This window comes from Centruroides vittatus, unplaced genomic scaffold, assembly GCF_030686945.1.
Source record: "Centruroides vittatus isolate TY-2023 unplaced genomic scaffold, ASM3068694v2 scaffold_861, whole genome shotgun sequence".
In the NCBI taxonomy this organism is placed as follows: Eukaryota; Metazoa; Arthropoda; class Arachnida; order Scorpiones; family Buthidae; genus Centruroides; species Centruroides vittatus.
This window is the reverse complement of record NW_027122718.1, coordinates 8,948,298-8,967,804: the sequence shown is the minus strand read 5'-3', so window position 1 is coordinate 8,967,804 and position 19,507 is coordinate 8,948,298. Positions and strand designations below refer to the sequence as shown.

General features: G+C 30.5%; 1 protein-coding gene across 1 annotated transcript in view; it reads left to right on the top strand.

Annotated features, from left to right (window-relative positions):
• The window catches only part of sau (Golgi phosphoprotein 3 homolog sauron), a 29,685-nt gene extending 14,280 nt beyond the window's left edge, over positions 1 to 15,405 (top strand). Inside the window, exons 2-3 of the mRNA XM_067288593.1 lie at positions 8,982 to 9,228; positions 13,764 to 15,405. Coding sequence (XP_067144694.1) covers positions 8,982 to 9,228; positions 13,764 to 14,188 — 672 coding nt within the window. The 3' untranslated portion in view covers positions 14,189 to 15,405. The remainder of the gene's footprint in view (positions 1 to 8,981; positions 9,229 to 13,763) is intronic.
• The last annotated feature ends 4,102 nt before the right edge of the window (positions 15,406 to 19,507 follow it).

Below are 19,507 nucleotides of genomic sequence, written 5' to 3'. Positions count from 1 at the left end.
AAATACAAAACTAGCATTTTAAAACTAAAAGAGAACAAAATACAAATTTGAAAGTTCTAAATTTAAATGTAAAAATAAAAATTTGATTGCCAACATTTAAATTTTAAAAATTTAGCTCAGATACAAATTTATTTATTTATTTTAATATAAATGTTAATGTCAAGTTTCAAAAATACATTTCCACACCATGATAGACTGTCTGCATCCCTAAAATTAATACATATTTGTTTTCTATGAACTTTAAATATTTCCATCATTTCTATTTCCAAGTGATAGGATTTCTATTAGGTCTGAATATTGCTGTTTTCCATGAAGCTTGTAAGTCCTACTACCTGGCATAGTTTGCTAAGACTATGCTATTCGTGTTCTTGTTAATTGAATATTGATGCTCCTTAAGCTTTGCTTTCAGGTTTTGCACAGTGGTTGTCATGCATGTAAGCTTTCATTGAAAACACTGTTCTTCCAGTGGAATGGAGTAGACTCCCAGTGTGGTGGAACAGTTTTCTTTCAGCTTATCATTTCTGGGTATACTAAAAATTGTAGGATTTTGTTCATAGGCTATTCTTCTGTTGGTACTCCTAGCAATCTCCTTGTGGATTTTTTAAGTGTGCAAAAGTGATTTACCATCCACCTTCTTATGTATTCTGTTGTGAGGATACATTTATGTCCAATTATACACCAACATTAAATTATGTATTGTTGTTGTGGATAACCATGCTGTTTGCAAGCTTATTGACGTATTCTAATTCTTTTATGATGTCCATAATACTTGTACGTACAGTATGTGTAAGCTCTTTTAATTAAAGATCTAAATGTTGAGAGTTTGATGTAGAAAGGGTTGGATGAGTTCTACAGAATAAAGATTGGTTAGTATTTTGATTTCTAGTTGGGGTGTATCCTACAGTCGTTAAGATTGATGGAGATGTCCAGAAAATGGAAGTGGCACTTTCTTTTTCAAGTTTCAGACATACCAATAAGGGTTAATGTTGAACCTGTGTAATAGGAGATATAAGTCAGGTTTCTTGTGTCTTAAGATGAAAAAGTCATCCACATTTCAGGCATAGAGCAAGATGAGATGTTGAAATTTGAATTTGTTGATCTCCATTTTTTCCAAATTTGCATACAACTAATTCACATGGGATTCTCAATATCAGGCTGCCAATTGGGACACCCTTACCCTGTATGTACATCTCATTATTAAAGAGGAAAGAAGAGTAGCAAGTCAAATGAGCCAATTCTAAAATGTACTGGTGATGATTATGTGGTTGCAGAATAAAAAGTTCCTCAGTTCACAAAAGCACGAAGATAATTTGATGGAAGAATATAAGGCTTTGAAATTGAATAATATTTTATTTTGTTTTTGCATTAAATTTTTAAAATTAAATGTTGGTAATCAGATTTTTTTTAATTTTTACATTTAAGTTTTACATTGTATTCATTTAAATTTAGAACTTTCAAATTTGTAATTTGTATTTTGTTCTTTCAGTTTTAAAATGCTAATTTTGTATTCAATCTGTTTGTTCTACTTTTGTACATTCTGACTGAGGAAGACCTATGAATAGGTCAAAAATGTTTTTAATGTATTAAATCCACTTCTAGAAATCAATAAGGTGTTTTTTTTTGTATCTTATCGTCTCACATTCAGTTTCCTGTAAGAGTATTTTAATCACAAATTGTTAATCAACCTTTATCAAACTATATGTAATCATTAGGGTTAAGAAAATGTCTTTCATTGTATATCTTATGACTTCTACTTGCTAACTCAACTGTTCTATTAGCCTATAAGTTAATAGTTGTTACAAGATATATTTCTAAATGAGAGAAATGACTTGATTAAATTGTTTAATAGCTACAAAAGTAAAGAATGGTAAAATTGGTGTCATGTACAGTAGGAATTGTAATGTTACACTGAAATTTTTTGATAAGATATCAGCTATGTGGAATCATCTTAAATCCAAGCATACTTTACTGCCTGACAACTAAAAATCAAAAAAGGAAAATAAGCACAGTGATAACAATTTTATTGCCTATTCCAATTTGATTTTGTTGCCAGCACTAGTTATATATATTATATACAGTCAACAAAAAAAATTATTGGCATGCCACAAATTTTCATTTTTAATAGACGAAACAAATAAAATACTATTCAGAACTTTCTAAAACTTATACATTGTATAATATAAACTATATTCTATGTTTATGTACATATATTTCTATTTTAAAATAAAATACAATGTACAAAAAAACCTATGTTAAAAATACTATTGAAAATTATGCAAAAGATATTATGGTGTGGTATTGATTTCTTTGTTTTTATGTTTTATCACCTGTAAAAATGGAACACTACAATTATTTGCATAAATAACAGAAAAAGCAAGATTGTTGAAAGATGATTTATGATTTTACATCTCTTTGCAGAGATGGCGTAAGGCATGGGCGACGTGGGCCACCGCCTACGGCCTCGCGGTCCAAGGGGCCTCGTGCCTCGAAGGTTTATGCATTACTTAAAAACCATGAACGCAAAGAAAAAATTTTACTCGCCATAAAACGATAAATATATTGACATACCAAATTTGTTTTTATTTAGTCTAGCAACATTTGCTGGTGTTACATTGCTATTGCGGGGAATCCCCGCCAGCCAGAGCTGGGGATTTCCCATTCTGTTTGTTTACGTTACTTTCACGCTGGATTCGAAAAATCCTTGTCTGATACTCGTCAATTTACTGAGAATAGCAGTTATGAACTGCCAAAAGACTTTAAAAATGAAAGGATAACCAAAAAGAAAAGAATGTTTGATTATGAAGGTAGCGATCAACCTTATACAGTATCCCAAAAGCTGGTACAAAACAGATTTTTTTAACACCGTGATTGATTCTATAGTAAACAATATGGATTTGAGATTTGTGTCTTTAAATCAACATTTTGAAAATTTGGTTTTCTCTATGATCTAAGCAAGTTAAAAAATATTCCAAAATAGCAAATATTAAAAAACTGTCAAAATTTACACTCAGCCTTGCGAATGGGTGAGAGCAGTGACTTCCAACCTTACGAATTATATGAAGAATTACAAACAATTATTCCAAATTTACCCAACTTCATTAAAGATGTGAAACAGCTTCTCCAATACATAACATTTAATAACTTGAAAGAAATTTACCCAAATATTTACATTGTCATTCGAATTTTGTTAACAATACCGGTAAGTACTGCCTACGCTGAAAGGAGCTTTTCAAAATTAAAACCAATAAAAAATTATGTAAGAAATACAATGGATCAGGAAAGACTCAGCTTTGGCAGTTTTATCTATTGAAGCATATATGGCATCTAAGCTGAATTACAATACAATTATTAAAGAGTTTAGTAAGGCTAAAAGCAGGAAATTTCTTTCATTAATTTTTTTTTTAATTTTCTTTAATGTTAGTCAAAGAATATAGTTTGCATTTTTATGAATAAAAATTTGACAGTTTCAACTGCTTTTTATTTTATAAAATCCGTCTTCTTGCGCCACAAGAGGGCCTTGCGAAATGTACCTTGCCCACATCAACTTTAGGTCATGCCCCACCATTGTCTCTTTGACATGACTCCAAACAAAATATGAATGGTCTAACGATATTAGAAATTGTCACTAGCAATTTAAACATAGCAAATCCACGGTAAAATTGGTGAAAACCTGGAAAGATCCAAGTCTTCTGTCAAAATTATTGTTAATAAGGTTAAATCCACTGAGAAAGTAGGAAATAAGACAGGAAGAGGAAGAAAGACAAAAACAAATTTAGCACAAGGTAGAGTGATCAAGAAGAAATAGAGAAATAATGCTTTTATAAATATAGTTAAAATAGTCAATGAATTGAAAATAGAAAATAATGTCAGTATTATACTTCAGATTGTTTGAAATAGATTGCATGAGTCTGATTATCATGGAAGAGTTGCTTGGAAGAAACAAAGGATAAGCAAACAAAGCAAGAAAAAATTACTTATGTGGATAAATATATATAAAAAAAAAACAACGTTTAACAAATTACTTTGCTTTTCGTTTATTCTTCCGTCGTTCGCTACCAGTTGACAAGTCCACATTTCCACAAATACGGAGGGGACCTTTCTTTTTAGGCTGCTGCCACCGTAACAAAATGTAAAATAGGTAAAACATCCTCTGGTGCTATCGCCATTTTTCGTAAATTACAATTTAAGTAAATATAAAATATAACACATGGCTGACGGTAATACATTGTATAAATATATAAAAAAACAACATTTAACAAATTACTTTGCTTTTCGTTCATTCTTCCGTCGTTCGCTACCAGAACGTTTTACTTATTTTACATTTTGTTACGGCGGCAGCAGCCTAAAAAGAAAGATCGCCTCCGTATTTGTGGAAATTTGGACTTGTCAACTGGTAGCGAACGACGGAAGAATAAACGAAAAGCAAAGTAATTTGTTAAACGTTGTTTTTTTATATATTTATACAATGTATTACCGTCGGCCATGTGTTATGTTTTATATTTACTTATGTGGAGTAAAAAGTATTTTGAGAGCCCTGTTACATTTTGGAACCATGGGTTTTGGTCTGAAGAAAGTAAGTTCAACCTGTTTGGACACAAAAAGTTTGGAAAAAAACAGAAGAATTTAATCAAATATATCTTGTTAGACCAACTGTGAAATATGGAGATGGTTGGTGATGGTGTGGGGGTGTATGAGCAGCAATTGGAAACCTGATATTTATTGATGAGACCTCGAGAAAAGGATAGTGTGTAAAAATGTTGCATTAAAATTTTTTATTTCAGCCATAAAAGTTCGTTGTAGTACTAATTTAGTCTTGTAACAACAATAATCTGATTCATGCAGCCAAGGCAGTGACAGAATATTTGAAATCTCAGAATATTATCACTTTGTTGTGTTCAGTCATCAGATCTAGATCCCATTGAACATCTATGGGAAGAAATAAAGAGAAAACTAACCAAGAGACAGCCAAAATGCAAAGATGAGTTGAAATGGTACAATTGGCATGGAACAAATACTAAAGTTTGTAATAAACTAGTTGCAAGTATGCCTTGTTAATTGCAATGCAATTAAACAAATGGGAAGTAGTAAAAAGTACTAAAGAGTTTCAATATGATAAAGTTTGTCACTTTGCCAATAATTTTCAATGGTTTTTTTAAGATTGTATTTACTTTATGTTTATATACATTTATTTTTATTTTAGAGTATAGTTTGTAGTATATAAGTTTTAGAAAAATTTGAAACTACTTTTTTGTTTCATCTATTAATTGTGAAAAATTTGTGGCATTTCAATAATTTGTTTGTTGACTGCACATGCATGCACACATGCACACCATGTTAGAGTTAAGGCATAAATTGGCTTAAAGCCATGAAGGTCTGTGGGCACTCCAATATGTCTCCAGTTTGGTGTCAGAAGTTAACCAGTATGTCAAAAACTTTCACAGAAACTAGAAATGAGATAACTAATAAATTATCTAATGCTTTAATACTTATTATTTTCTTTAAAAAAAATAATAAACAAATGCTTTTGGACTCTTCATCAGCCCTCTTCAGGTATATGAGCAGAAAAAGAATTCCAAAAGTTTCATAGAATTTTAATGCAGCTAACAATGTTGGAGTGTTCTATACATTTGGAAGATTAAAATTGGCAGATATCCAATGTAGCTTAGTAGTGTAGTGTAGTGTATGCACATAAGTTCATGCTTGTATATTGGCTTTGCTAGTTGAATTTTGAAAATGCCTTGTGTATGTAGGGTTGCTGGATCTTGTTTTTATTTATTTATTTTACAGCTTACATTTTTCTTTTGCCTGAAAGATGATTTCTTTTTTTTTATCCTCTCACATTTATACACATTAAAAGATTTTATTTTAAAACTCCCAGAATATTGTAATTACAATAAGAATATAGTACCTTTGAAAATGCTGTTGATATACAGGTATCCCTCATACAACATTGCACTTCTTCGACATGATTTCACTCTAACATGGTTTGAAAATTGGGAAAATCCTCTGTACTACACAGTTTCTGATTTCACTCTAACACTGTTTTGGAAATCCTCTGTACAAAATTTCATAATTTTTAAGCGTAAGGAGCTTACACTAAAAAAATTGTGAAATTTTGTTTGTTATTCAATAATTTTTTTTATTCAAGTAAGCATATGTGTTGTATCAAGTTTGCCCATGGACATTAGAATATTGAAATTTTTAATTTATTTTGTTCCTTTCATCAGGTTTATTTTAATGAAAATTGATAGTGCAATTTTTTTCTTCCTTGTCCTGGCATTCCTATCAACCAGGTGTCATTGTCATTGCTTTCAGACTGTCACTGTGTTTTCTTTTTATAGATTAATCTTCGTATTTACTAAAGTTTATTTAAACATTTTTAGGTATTACTTACTAATAAATGGTTACTTAATTTGTAAAAATGACAGACAGAATACAGTGGTATCTTAGTATTTGAACAGTTCTCAACTCAAACAATTCAGTATTCAAACACAAATTCTGGGGAAAAAAATCACTCTGTACTCAACTGAACAAATGTGACCTTCTAGAACAAATTTTCGATTAATAACATATTTTTTATTTTGTCATCCATAAAAAATTATGATTAAAAAAATGAAGATGTTGCTGATGTTTTTGATCAAGATCAACAAAATAGCTCAGAAAATGACAATACTTTTTGTAAAAAGAAAACTCTCATTTAACTGAAATTAATATTAATGCATCATACAGCACTTTTAATTGCAGTTGTTAGTTAATTATTGATTGTTTTTATAAATATATTTCTTTTAATAATGAAAAAGAATAGTATACTTTTGTTAACTTTTGGAACCTAACTTTTTGCATTAGTCCTTTGTTTTGTATAATATGGATTTGCATAACATGGCACTTTTTCGAAACATAACTACCATGTTATATGAGGGATACCTGTATATTAAAATTACAATAATTTGTTAACCTTGATGAGCTATATGAGCAGTTTTGTTAGTGTAGATGTGTTTTATTAGTGTGTTTAAATTATCAAGACCGTGATATTGATAAGTGGCAGTACTTTCTCTAAACTTTCTAAGGAAAGTGTTCTAAACATAAATAAAGTCATAGGGTTTTTACTGAGTATTCCAGACTCTAATACTTTTGTAGAAAGGGTTTTTTTCAGTAATGAAGAATAAATGGACAGATGTTAGAAACAAGAGCCTTTCAGAGCTAATCAAAGTGGAACTACAGATTGTACACAATTTCCCTTTCATTTGTAAGCAATTTTACCAATTTGCAAAACAGGATGAAAAATCATTAAGAGTAGCTAAATCACAAGAGAAATATTAGAAGGCATAGCATGAAAGTTAATGTAAACAATGTTCTATACAATGTAATAAAATGTTTGATCTGTGGTAGAAAATTTTTTTTTTTTTTTTTCTGAAAAAGCCTGGCAATCCTATGTGTATGGTATAACTTAGTCTTAATAAGGAAGTGCTACTGAGAAATTCACCTCTATACTCAGTGGACATCCCATAATTTAATTGTGTGTTTATGAACTGTCCAAAGCATGTAAATAAATAATTAACACTTTACAAGCTGGAGGTTAGTCTTGCAAATGCACATGCAGACCAGGGGTGTTGGTTATTTTCAAAAATCCATAAAGAACCAACAGTATTTTGGAATTTGTTACTTTGTGCTTTTGTTAAATTTAAAAAATTAATATAATTATTGAAAAAAAATCTTAAAAAGTTATAGTAAAATATCTTTTAAATTTAGAAAGTCTTATTTATTAATCACACCAGCTAAGATTAAAAAAGCTTCAAACATTTTATTTGGTATTTATTTTAGTGTTTTTAAATATAAATGTAAGCTGCCGACATATGGGGGCAATTAGTTAATTGCACGTCGGGAAAAACCGAGGGACCGATCGTATGTGGGTGGTGGCGGCAGAGGCAAAGATGACAAGTGTCTTACAATAACCGTTTATTTTAACCTCAAAACAAACTTACAAGGTAGGCCTACAGTACAAGATGCGATCTAGATCGTCTGCGGCAGAAGGCGCTCCGGATGACGGCGATCGGAGAATGCTGTCGGAGTCGTCGGTAAAGCCCCGGGGCAGTCGGGTAGGAGAGTCCGATGGGGTCGGTGACGGACGTCGGCGAAGGAGTAGGTGGCTGGTTGGAGTACCGTCGTCCACTTCCGGGTAGAAAGCTCCGTCGTCTCTCCTTCTGACCTTGATACGGGGGTTTTTATACGATTTTCCCCCGAATCTTCCCTCTTGATTGGTCTTAAGTCCCTTTTTCCTTTTTTCGATTGGTCAGTCTACTGTTTCTTAGCAAGACGAAAACCAAATTCGGCCGGGGACGGCTCCCGGGCGTTGACAGCTACTCACATAATTTACACAGTTTGCCCCCTCTCGCGGACATCGGGCTGAACCGATCCGCCAAACGTTCTGTGGCTGCCCCCCCTTCGCGACGATCCCGGGCTCATATGGTCTACAGGTGACCTTGACCATCTGTCTCTCTTCTTTCTCCCCTTTTTTGTTAATTGTTTACATCTCGACTCTTGTATACGAGCACCGCGACATTCCCTTCGTCGTTTATTACCGCGTTGTGTTTGTTTTAGAAGAAATGCTTTACAGATGTCCGGTTTATAGCCCGATGCGCGTTCTTGCTCCGATTGACTTTCCGAAATTTCCCGAGGTAGCGATCTTGTAAACAACCGAATTCTCGGCGCCATTTTAGGATCTTCACATAAACATTTAATTATACAATAATTAAACATACAGATATTAACATTTGTATAAATACAATAAAATGTCAAGCAAACCATAATAATTCAAAACATTAAATATTATTTCTAAGAAAATTTACACGAATAGACTGAGTTTTTATTGCTTCATTGATAAACTTTATTAAATTATTTAATATTTCTATATGAAAATTTATATATGTGCTTATGATTGTGTTTTTATGCCATAAATTATTAAAAAATATTTGTTTTGATAGGGTTATACTTCATTTTGGAATGATTGCATTTCATCTGGTTTACGTGGATGTATTTTGGTTGAATTAGCATTAAGAGGAAGAATAGAACTTGAACGGGCAGGAATGAGACGAAAAAGTCTTCTTATGCGTAAAGTTTTACTAAAGAATGATGTGCCAACTGGTGATGTTTTACTTGATGAAGCTCTGAAGCATATCAAAGAAACAAACCCTCCAGAAACATTACAAAATTGGATAGATTATTTAAGTGGCAAGTATTTTCATCTTTTATATTCTATATATAAAACAATTTACCATTATTATTCTACTTTGATTTTTGTATTTATAAAACATATCTAAATTTCCACCTATTGAGATATAATAACAATCAAAATTAAATATTAAACAAGATTTATCATGTATTTTGTAATACCACTGATCATCTTGAACAATTACAAAGAACTGGTATTAGAATGTTTAAATTTCAATACGTGTATTGATTGGAATTAAGAATATGCAGTTCAAAAACAAATAATAAAGTAAAGAATTTTAGTGATGATAATTAAATATAATTTAAAAATATTCCATTCACTTTGAACAAAGTTTTCCAATTTTAAAATTGTGGTTTTTTTTTTTTTTTTTTGTTTAATGCACATGTACAGTACATTATTTGATATAATGGAATAAAGTCAAACGCATCATTCAACTTATCAAGAAAAGCAATAATGAAAAATATGCTCCATTAAAGTTGTTTTAATAATCATATTTTATTAAGCATATTATATAAATATTATTTTATTCAGAATGGCAGCTGTATAAAGTACAGTTCTAACCACATTTATATTATATATATATTTTATATTTAAAAAGTATTAGCAATGTAAAAATAATGAATAGAGAAAGATTTTGAGATAAAGCTTTCAATAGTATTTAATGTAAATCAGCTTCTAAAATGTAATCACTAGATAGAGAATTTTTTCTAATTAATTGTTTTATATTAAAGCAATTTAAGCATAGTTTTATCAGATTGTATTTTAAAAAATGTATGAATAGAAACAATATCAATTGAAACAAGTTGGTGTGAGAAATTACCATGAAATCAAGTGAGTTTTATCATCAGAAGTGCAATAAATTAGTAGTAGTCACGAAAGTTGGATCAGCATCTCTTCGGGTATATGAAAATCACACTGATTAAGATGAAAATATATACTATAAATGCACCATTTTTCTTTATAAAATTTGCTCATCTAGCTCAAATGACTAAGTTTCTGTATGTGTATTAATATATTTTTACTTTATGAATATATTAATAAACAAATAGAATATACAATAAAACTATAGTTTTAGATGTAAAAATGGTAATTATTTAATCAGTATAAATTTTTTTTGAAGTTATTAAGAAATTTTCTCTTACTTTATTTATTGGTTTTTGGTATGACTTGTAACTCTAAGGGGGTATTCATTTATAACTGCACTTCCCAAACTATGATCTGAGGACCCCCGAAAGTTTGCAAAAAATTCAGAAGGTATCTAGTAATATGTATTTTTTTTTCCCTCCTAAAAATATGCTGATAGAATCACAAGTTTTGTTATAGAACATTATTAGTTTCAATGTGATTACTATGTATATGAAGTGCTTTCCTCAAAGATCATGTTCAGTCCCATCACTGATGTATGTTTATGCTTATTTATATATATATCATTTGTACATTCAACGAAGGAAAAGCAATTTGCAAACTGAAGTGAACTTTTGATGCAGTGCATTAGTTAAGTATTGATCATTTACAGCCTGTGTATTATTTATATTATACATGTTTATACCTATATACAGACAGAATATATATAGTCAAAAATAAACTGAACTTTTTGCACATGCTTTATTATACAACATACATAAATTTTTACACCATATTACCTTCAAAGTAAGCTTCTGTTCCTACACATTTCTGTCAGCATCGACACCATTTGTTGAAGCAGACCTGGAATTCAATTTTTGTGAAGTTTTTAATGACTTTTGTTGCTATAATTTTCACTCTGCTGCTTATTGGAATCTGCATCCCTTTAGTTTTTGTTTTGGGAACAGATAAAAATATGCAGGATCAAAATCAAGGGAAGATTTGGAGAACACATGCCTTTCTAGGTCAGCTAGTCACTGACCATGAATGACCAAAGGAAAACAAAGTGAAAATTGCACTGACTAGAACTCTTAACATCATGAAAGATTGCATAGATGTTTGTTTAAGCAGTCTTCACTTCCAGACTACTTATAAAATAAAAAAATAAAAATATTTGTCTAAGAGGCTGTTAGATCTTAATAATTTAGGAACTGCTAATCTATAAAATATTACTTGTCCTGGATGTTGACTTTGTAATTTATTTCTTAAGTTTCAATAATGTAAAAATTGAAACACAGTTGTATCAAAAAAATATTATTTGATGTAATGTTATCTTATGATTGGTTAAATAACCTATTGAAATAATGAGTATTTAACAATGAAGTGTCTAGAAATTGTAGGAAATAATGAATTTTAGTTTATATAAATAATTCAGAAAATGAGAGATTTGATTATTATAAAAAATTGTTAATTTTGCTGAAATATTTTTATGTTCATAAAGATTATTAAATAAATCAATAATAGTCTGAATGTGAAGTTTTATCTTTAGCATTCTAGAGATAAGAACATTGTAAAAAACCTATACGCTTGTTATCATACATGAACATTGTATATTCCTTCTGATAACTTTTTGTTAAAATAATTCTGTTAAGTTAGGGAAATTCTATAAATTGGATATTGTTTTTCAAAATAAAATTTAAATTACTGTAATGTTTATATTTTATATTGGTTTTATGAGATTAAATAAAGGTATAAAACTGTACACATCCATGTTTGTCCACCAATCATTCTTTGAGGAAAGAAAGAGAAGAGAGAAATTAAATAGATACAAAAATATTTTATATAACATTAATATAATAAATATAATAGTACATAACATTGTATAAAATATCAGGTCCTATTATCAACTATTACTAAATATGTAAAAATATTAAATTTTTGTATCCAAATTTAATATTGCTAAATATATTCACTGTTAGTAAAAATCTGGTGTGCTAGAGGAAAATGTGTGTGAATAACATAAGAATGGAATAATCTTATAGTGAACTTACAGAGTTTTTCAATTGAAGGGACCAATTTACAAAATTCCTAAATGTGTTTTTATGACTTCTGAAATAACTACACCATCTTACATTGTTTTTGATGGTCATTTTACTAACTTAGTGGTTTGTTTGTTGACCAGAAACCATTAAGTCCTACATTTAACACTCTTGTATTGGCAGTCACATAATTTTCATTTAAAAAAAAAATCACCAAGTCTATAAAATCAAGCCACCTATTGATAAAAAAAAAAGAGTTTCAAATTAATTACTATTATTGACTTTATACAGGGTGGGCCAACGAAAACGAAACGGCAGAGTGTTCGTGTTCGTCCAAGCAAATCGCTCGGACAGGTCGATTTTATTCTCGAGGGGACATCGTTTGCAATAAAGTTTTTGCGATTCTGAATACAACAGACAACAAAAAATTTTAAAAACTCATTTATTTTGTATTAACTAAACAAACATTTATTTCGAAAAAAATGTTTGTTTAGTTAATATTCAGATTCGCAAAAACTTTATTGCATAAGATGTCCCCTCGAGAATAAAATCGACCTGTCTGAGCGATTTGCTTGCACGAACACGAATACTCTGCCGTTTCGTTTTCGTTGGCCCACCCTGTATATATAAGTCAATAATAGTAAATATATATAAACTGGAAATCAGATGCTTATTGTATGATGTACTGCACCTGAATCTGAAAGAGATGCTCATGGACACTGAATGACAATAGTACTTGTAATGTTTGTCAACACTTAAAAGTGCCTGAAAAATATGTATGAAAGATATACTTATAACATTTTCTTTTCATTTACAGTATTAAAACAACTGATTGTAAACTTCAAGGCACTGTAAAAACATTCTCCAAGTCCATATTTTTTTCTGTTTACCAAATGAATATGTAAGGTTAACTAATGTTCAATTGCATAAAATACAGGAAAAAGATATATTTTATAACTTATTTTTGTTGATTTAAAATCTACAAAGGAATTATTTCAGGAGATATTTTAAATCTAACCTTAATTATCTTGATAATAGGAAAATGTGACTTTGTGATTTTGAAATTAGGACCTTCACCTGAAAATTTTTAATAACATCATGAAAAATTTAATAATGAACAAGAATAAAGTTGAAAATCTGTAATTAGCAAGTACATAAAATAATTTAAATTGATGTTTTTAATTAATGTTCATTTTATAATGTATGCATCATACCATTTAATTTATTTTTGCTAATATGTGATTGAAATAAAAGATACACTTTTATATTCTGTTATTCTTCTCTGTCTTGATTTATTCTTTATAATGTTAATGATCATCTAGTTAGTAAATAAAAACCAGAAATTAACATAATTATCAAATATCTTACCATACTATTTAAACAGCAGATAAAGTATAAATGTGAATAAACGAGAACATTTGTAATGTTCTCGTTTAATTTGTATAATAATTGGAAATTAAAACATTGCATTGATTATTTTTATTATTCAGATGCTAATCAGGTAAACACTACCTCCAACTCTTTTCTTTTTAAAATGTTGAATGTCTATTGATGTATGTTAATTTACAAAAATATTATTTTTATTAAAACAATATTCTGTAATGTAATATCTTATATTTAATTGCTGATTGCTAAAATATTTTATTTTACAGGTGAAACTTGGAATCCTTTGAAACTTCGTTACCAGCTAAGAAATGTTAGGGAACGCCTGGCAAAAAATCTAGTCGAAAAAGGTGTACTGACTACTGAAAAACAGAATTTTGTTTTGTTTGATATGACAACTCATCCTTTGGTAGATTCAACCTCAAAAAATAAATTAGTGAAGAAAGTTCAAGATGCAGTTTTAGGTAAATGGGTGAATGACCCTCATAGAATGGACAAAAGGCTTTTATGTTTAATTATTCTAGCTCATGCATCGGATGTTCTTGAAAATGCCTTTGCTCCTCTTTCGGATGACGATTATGAAGTTGCAATGAAACGTGTCAGAGAATTGTTGGATCTAGACATGGAAGGAGAAAGCATGAAGCCTAATGCCAATGAAACTATGTGGGGAGTTTTTGCAGCTTTTATTAAGTGATTATTTTTGCTTTCATCTATCAGGTTAATTTTCTTCTGAGCATTGACAGAATGGCACATCGTGTTGAGTGTACTGTAAATTTTTCCGTGCTTTTCGGGATAATTCCTCCCAGGTGTAAAGAACAGTGCTATCTGCCATGTCTTTAAATTGGGAACACTAATTAGAATGGATCAAGTAAATTACATTCTTTAATATTTTGGGTGACAGGAAATATATTGTTAGATAAATTGTCCTGAATTAAATTGGGCAATGATACATGTTAATTATTATACAGAATAACTTTTCATTGTTGGTCCACCTATATTTAATTAAAACAATAAAGAAAATAAAATCATTTTAATAAATTATATAATTTGAGTAAATATATTTATGTATATATTTGAAGTTTTTCCATTTAATCATACACATTTTCCACATGCTATACCTATGTATAAAAAGAAAACAATATTTAACAGCATACGTATGTATGGAGAGATTGCAATAAAATGTCTGATAAATAGTTTGTGTAATGTGAATTATACATATATTATTGTTTATTAATGTATGAAGTAAAGAATATAATTATTTTAATAAATTCTTTCAACATAATTTGTATACGTACCTTAAATCTGGCAAAAAATCAGATATAAAAGAACAAATACTTGCAAAGTTTAAAAATTTTTCTTTATTGTTTTATGGAACTAATAGATGTTAAACTATCATAATTCTACATCAAAGCTTTTTAAGTAAGAAATAATTAAATCACATAAAGTTTAATTTTATTGAATTAACATTAAAATTGTATGAAATGTTTATGGATTGTTCTATTTTTCAAAATAAGATTTTCATTTTGTAGCTCTTATTACACATTGCTTTATTAATTACATAAGCTTTATTGGAAATTAACAATGCAATTAGTTTAAAAAATGATATAAGTTAACATTTTATGTATCATCAACTGTTATAAGTACCAGTAATTAAATATTTGATTTATTATATTTATGATTTATTGCATTAGTTTGTGTACTGGTTTAATCCTATACACTAATTATTTTTCAGTAATGTTAGATACTAAATTTTGTGTTGTTTTATTTTCCAGGTACATTTCCAATAGGATTTGTGTGTGGGATGTTTGATTCATGATTTTGACTACATTTAAAATTGGCTTAGCAGACAACTGTACTTAGTGGGAAAAAATATCCAGAACAGATAAAAACACATTAATAGTCATATTTCTATCTTGGCTAAGTGGACACTTCCTTCTGTGGATAATGGAAAAAAATTTCTTACCACTCTGATTTGCTAAAACCTGTTAAGTGAGCTATACAGTGAATTATGTTTATAATTAATACCATTTAAAAAGTATCTCTCTTCAATGCCATTTTTTCATAGAATTTCTTTGTAATCCAAAACTTGTCAAGCAAAGGTTTTGCATTTCCATTTTTAGGGATACTTCATTGCTCTTCATATCAAACATTGGTAGATTGAATGCCAGTATTTCTCCCTTGCATAATGGAAGGGAGACATTAAGAAAATCAGAGAATTTTGAAAGAAAGAATAACAGAAGTAGAGTGCATCAAATGGTTATGTGCTGAGAAAATTAGCATACATTCTTTGGGGGAAGCCTAGAAAGCATAATTAGTAATATCGTCTGACTAGCTAGCAATAGTTGCAGTTTTGAGTTCCAACTCTTTTCTTCTAGGTTTCTCTAAATTAATAATAATTACAATAAATCCTGTGAAAGTCAGAATTACATGAGATTCTGACAACTTAAGCAGTGTCTTAGGCCACTACTACAAAATATGAATATATTTTTTACCAAATTTTAGTTAGACTTAGTATTTGCTATATTTATTGACATTAACTCAAAATTAAAGGAAGGGGAACTGAAAACATATATATAAGACATGTAGAAAAAGCTTGAATTCGAGTAACTATCCAAGATAACATTTAAGTCAACACTTTCAGTGAGAAAACAAGTTTTTATATACTGTGTATGTTAAATAAGAAGGACCAGAGGACAGCCTTGAGTGGGGTTGTGTGAAACCAAAATTTTTATATTGAGATTCCTTTGGTATTACAGTCTTGAAAACATGTCCTGATTTAAGTTGATATATCAGTTATCAGAACTAGTTTTGAGATGTTTCTCCAATTACTCCAAATTCTCAAAAGTGTTGAGTTAGTATTTACATAAAATTTTCAAATTCTGAGAAAAGAGACTATAACAACAGATACCTAAAGCTTTACTTTCAATATATTAAGGCCAGTTTATATGTTTATGCAATTTGTACAAGGTACAAGTAAATCATTACATGTAAACAAACTTGAAGTTTTTGTAAGCTAAAAGGTTTGGCTTGAGTAAAATTGTTACTGATAATTTGCATGGGTTTATGCAACCGACAACGCAAAAAAGCATTGGAATATCAAACTGCAAATGTGCAAATGTCCATCGCACACCCCCCGTTGAAGACTGTGCACTGCATAGTATTTACTATTAAAATCAAAATGTAATGCTTATTTATTAAAATGGATTGACTGAATTTAACTAAATACAGGCAACATAGAGGATGTCCACGTAAAGATTTGTCCAGGGTCAAAAGAGATCTTCCAGCTTTGCATGAGTGTATGCATGTAGTGCATGCTTGTTTCAGTGCTAAAATAACCAAAAGGTATCAATTTAAGAATATTTAGCGTAACATGAAGATAATGTCTGACTGTAAAGGATAAAGACAACATTGCAGAAATAGAGAACACGTTCAAAATGACTGTCTTCAGTGGCAATCCAAATATGAATGTGGTCAAGCGCGACAGCATGAATGGCACAGCATTTCTGGTAGCTGGTGTTACCGTTTCACAGGTTTCTCCTATGCTTCTTTTCAGTTTTCAACATGCACACTGGTGGGTATGCGATGTATACCGATACTTTCAGGCGATCCCAAAAAAGACAATCCATAGCGGCCAGATCTGGGAACGAGGTGGCCGTAGAACAGGATGTGGAACATGAAACATCTTGATATAAAGTTTAAAAAGTTACATTTCAAAGTATTAGCCAATTTCAAAAGTTATATTACAGTTCATTTAAAAAATAAATTGTAATGTAACTTTTTAAATGTAATGTAATCTTTTGTGCCTGGATAGGTTTTAATTAAACTCATTTCACTCTGTAAGCAATAAGAGGATCTTTCTTCAGCAAATCCATCATGGGTTCAAAAAAAGCCCGCAATAGGGCGACCAGGTGGTGAGGGATGAGGTCGGACATAGCGAGAGAAAGACATTTTCGCAGGATGAATCCTCCAAAAAATTGCTGGAGTTTTTCAATATTCTCCAGATTCGATCCCGATCCCCTTATACCAGAGGTCGCCAAACTTTTTTCAAAACGGGCCAGATAACTGAGAGAATGACGAGCGCGGGCCTCATAACCATTTTGTTCAATACAGCACACCGAATATACAAAAAATAAAGACAACCAACATATTTATTTACCAATAGGCCGCGTTTCTTTATGCAGCGCTCGAGAAGCGCTTTACAGAGAACATAAACTGGTTTCTAATTGGCCAACACTGCTCGTGACGTCATTTCGCTACACTCGCTGCATAAAGAAACGCGGCCATACACAAACACGATCGCTGCAGCAAGCTCGTAATCGCTTAGACACTTCATTGCAGGTACTGTACTTGAGAATGAAACTGGAGAAAAAATTTCGTTCATCACAACTTTTTTCTAGTCATTCATACGAGCTGTTCAAAATAAAACATGCAGATCGAAAAAAAAATTTTAAATCTTTTTCTTTTTTTCTCGGCGCCTCTTTCGGCGACAAACAAAACCACAAAATCCACAACAACAGCAGCACGCGACCAAGTTAAATTGCGTTCGATTTCGAACACGTAAATTCAGTTGAGATTTTGCAACGAAACGAGTACACGATGGACAAGGCTGCTGAGAAACCCGAAAGCGAAGATTGCCCTTCGGATAGAGAGACGAAGGAAATCCATCTTTATATCTGCATCGAAGCAGACGAGGAAGGGAAGAAGAGAAGTCGGAAAAGATCCAGGTCCAGGACACGCGTGAAGAAACAAAAAAGATCCAGGTCCAAGACACGCGTGAAGAAACAAAGAAGATCAAGTCGCAGACCCGCTAAGAAAAGGAAAAGGTCAAAATCTAAAAGGAGAAAGATTTGTTAGAATTGGCAGTCAACACGAATATTTCGTTGCAACGCGACGGGTCCGAATTTGTTAATTTCTTCGAAATTATCAGCCAAACGGCTCTTTTCAGAGCCATTTTTTCGTGATAGAGGGTAGTCTAATCGTACAGTTTAAAATAATACGTAATACACACTGTTTTCTTCTTATCTTTATTTATTCAGAAGAAAATGATAATGGAGAAACGGGATTAATTGTCAGTTTCTTAAAAGTTTACAAATTAAATTAGCATAAATTTTAAAGTTTTAATAAGATGAATTATATGAAACCATTTACAGCACAAAATATTTTATTTATCGAACGTTTTCGGCTGTTCTCAGTATCGAACATCAACTGATTGGAATTTGGAATATAGAACGTAAGTTTTAAAATTTAAATTTAAAAAGTTTCAGAATAAATAAATAAAATAAATACATAAAATAAAAATAAAGCAAAGGTATACTATAAATCAGCGAAATAATAAACTAAAATTAGACTTTGTTGTTAGTAGCTCCTTTACTAATCTAAAACGTATTTCCAAGCAGTGTCTTTGTGGTTGATGCATAAATGTTTAATAACGTGATTGTATATTGTTATCTTATCATAATCTTTCTGGAGACTTGATCTCTGTTTGTAGAAGTTTTGCGTCTTAAAAGTAGGAAATGTTTTCTGAATTTGTGGCCACGATTGCTAAGGGACTGTCCATATATTACGTAAGGGCGATTTCGGCCATTCTAGACCCCCACCCACCCGTGTAAGAAACTGTAATATTTTCTTTGATCCCTCCTCCCCTTCCCTATCTTACGTAATATTTAGGCATAATTTTATAGAAAGATTTTAACAAAAAAAATATTTTTAATGAAACCCTAAAAACCTTAGGTCCAGAATATATAATTATTAATTAGTTAATTAATATGTACTATTATTTATAAAAGACTATGTGAACAAATTTAAAAATATAAAAATTTAATGAATTCGAATGAACAATTTATTTTAAGAACTTTTTTTTATTATTAACAATCTTTTTATTATCATCATCATTAATCAACGTCATAATGCACTACAGAGCTTGTGCCTGCGCCATTTTGGACAAAACCGTTGCGTTAGACTCCTTTCTGATGTTATATCTACGTTTCTTGAGCCTTAGCCCCAAACTCCTGGT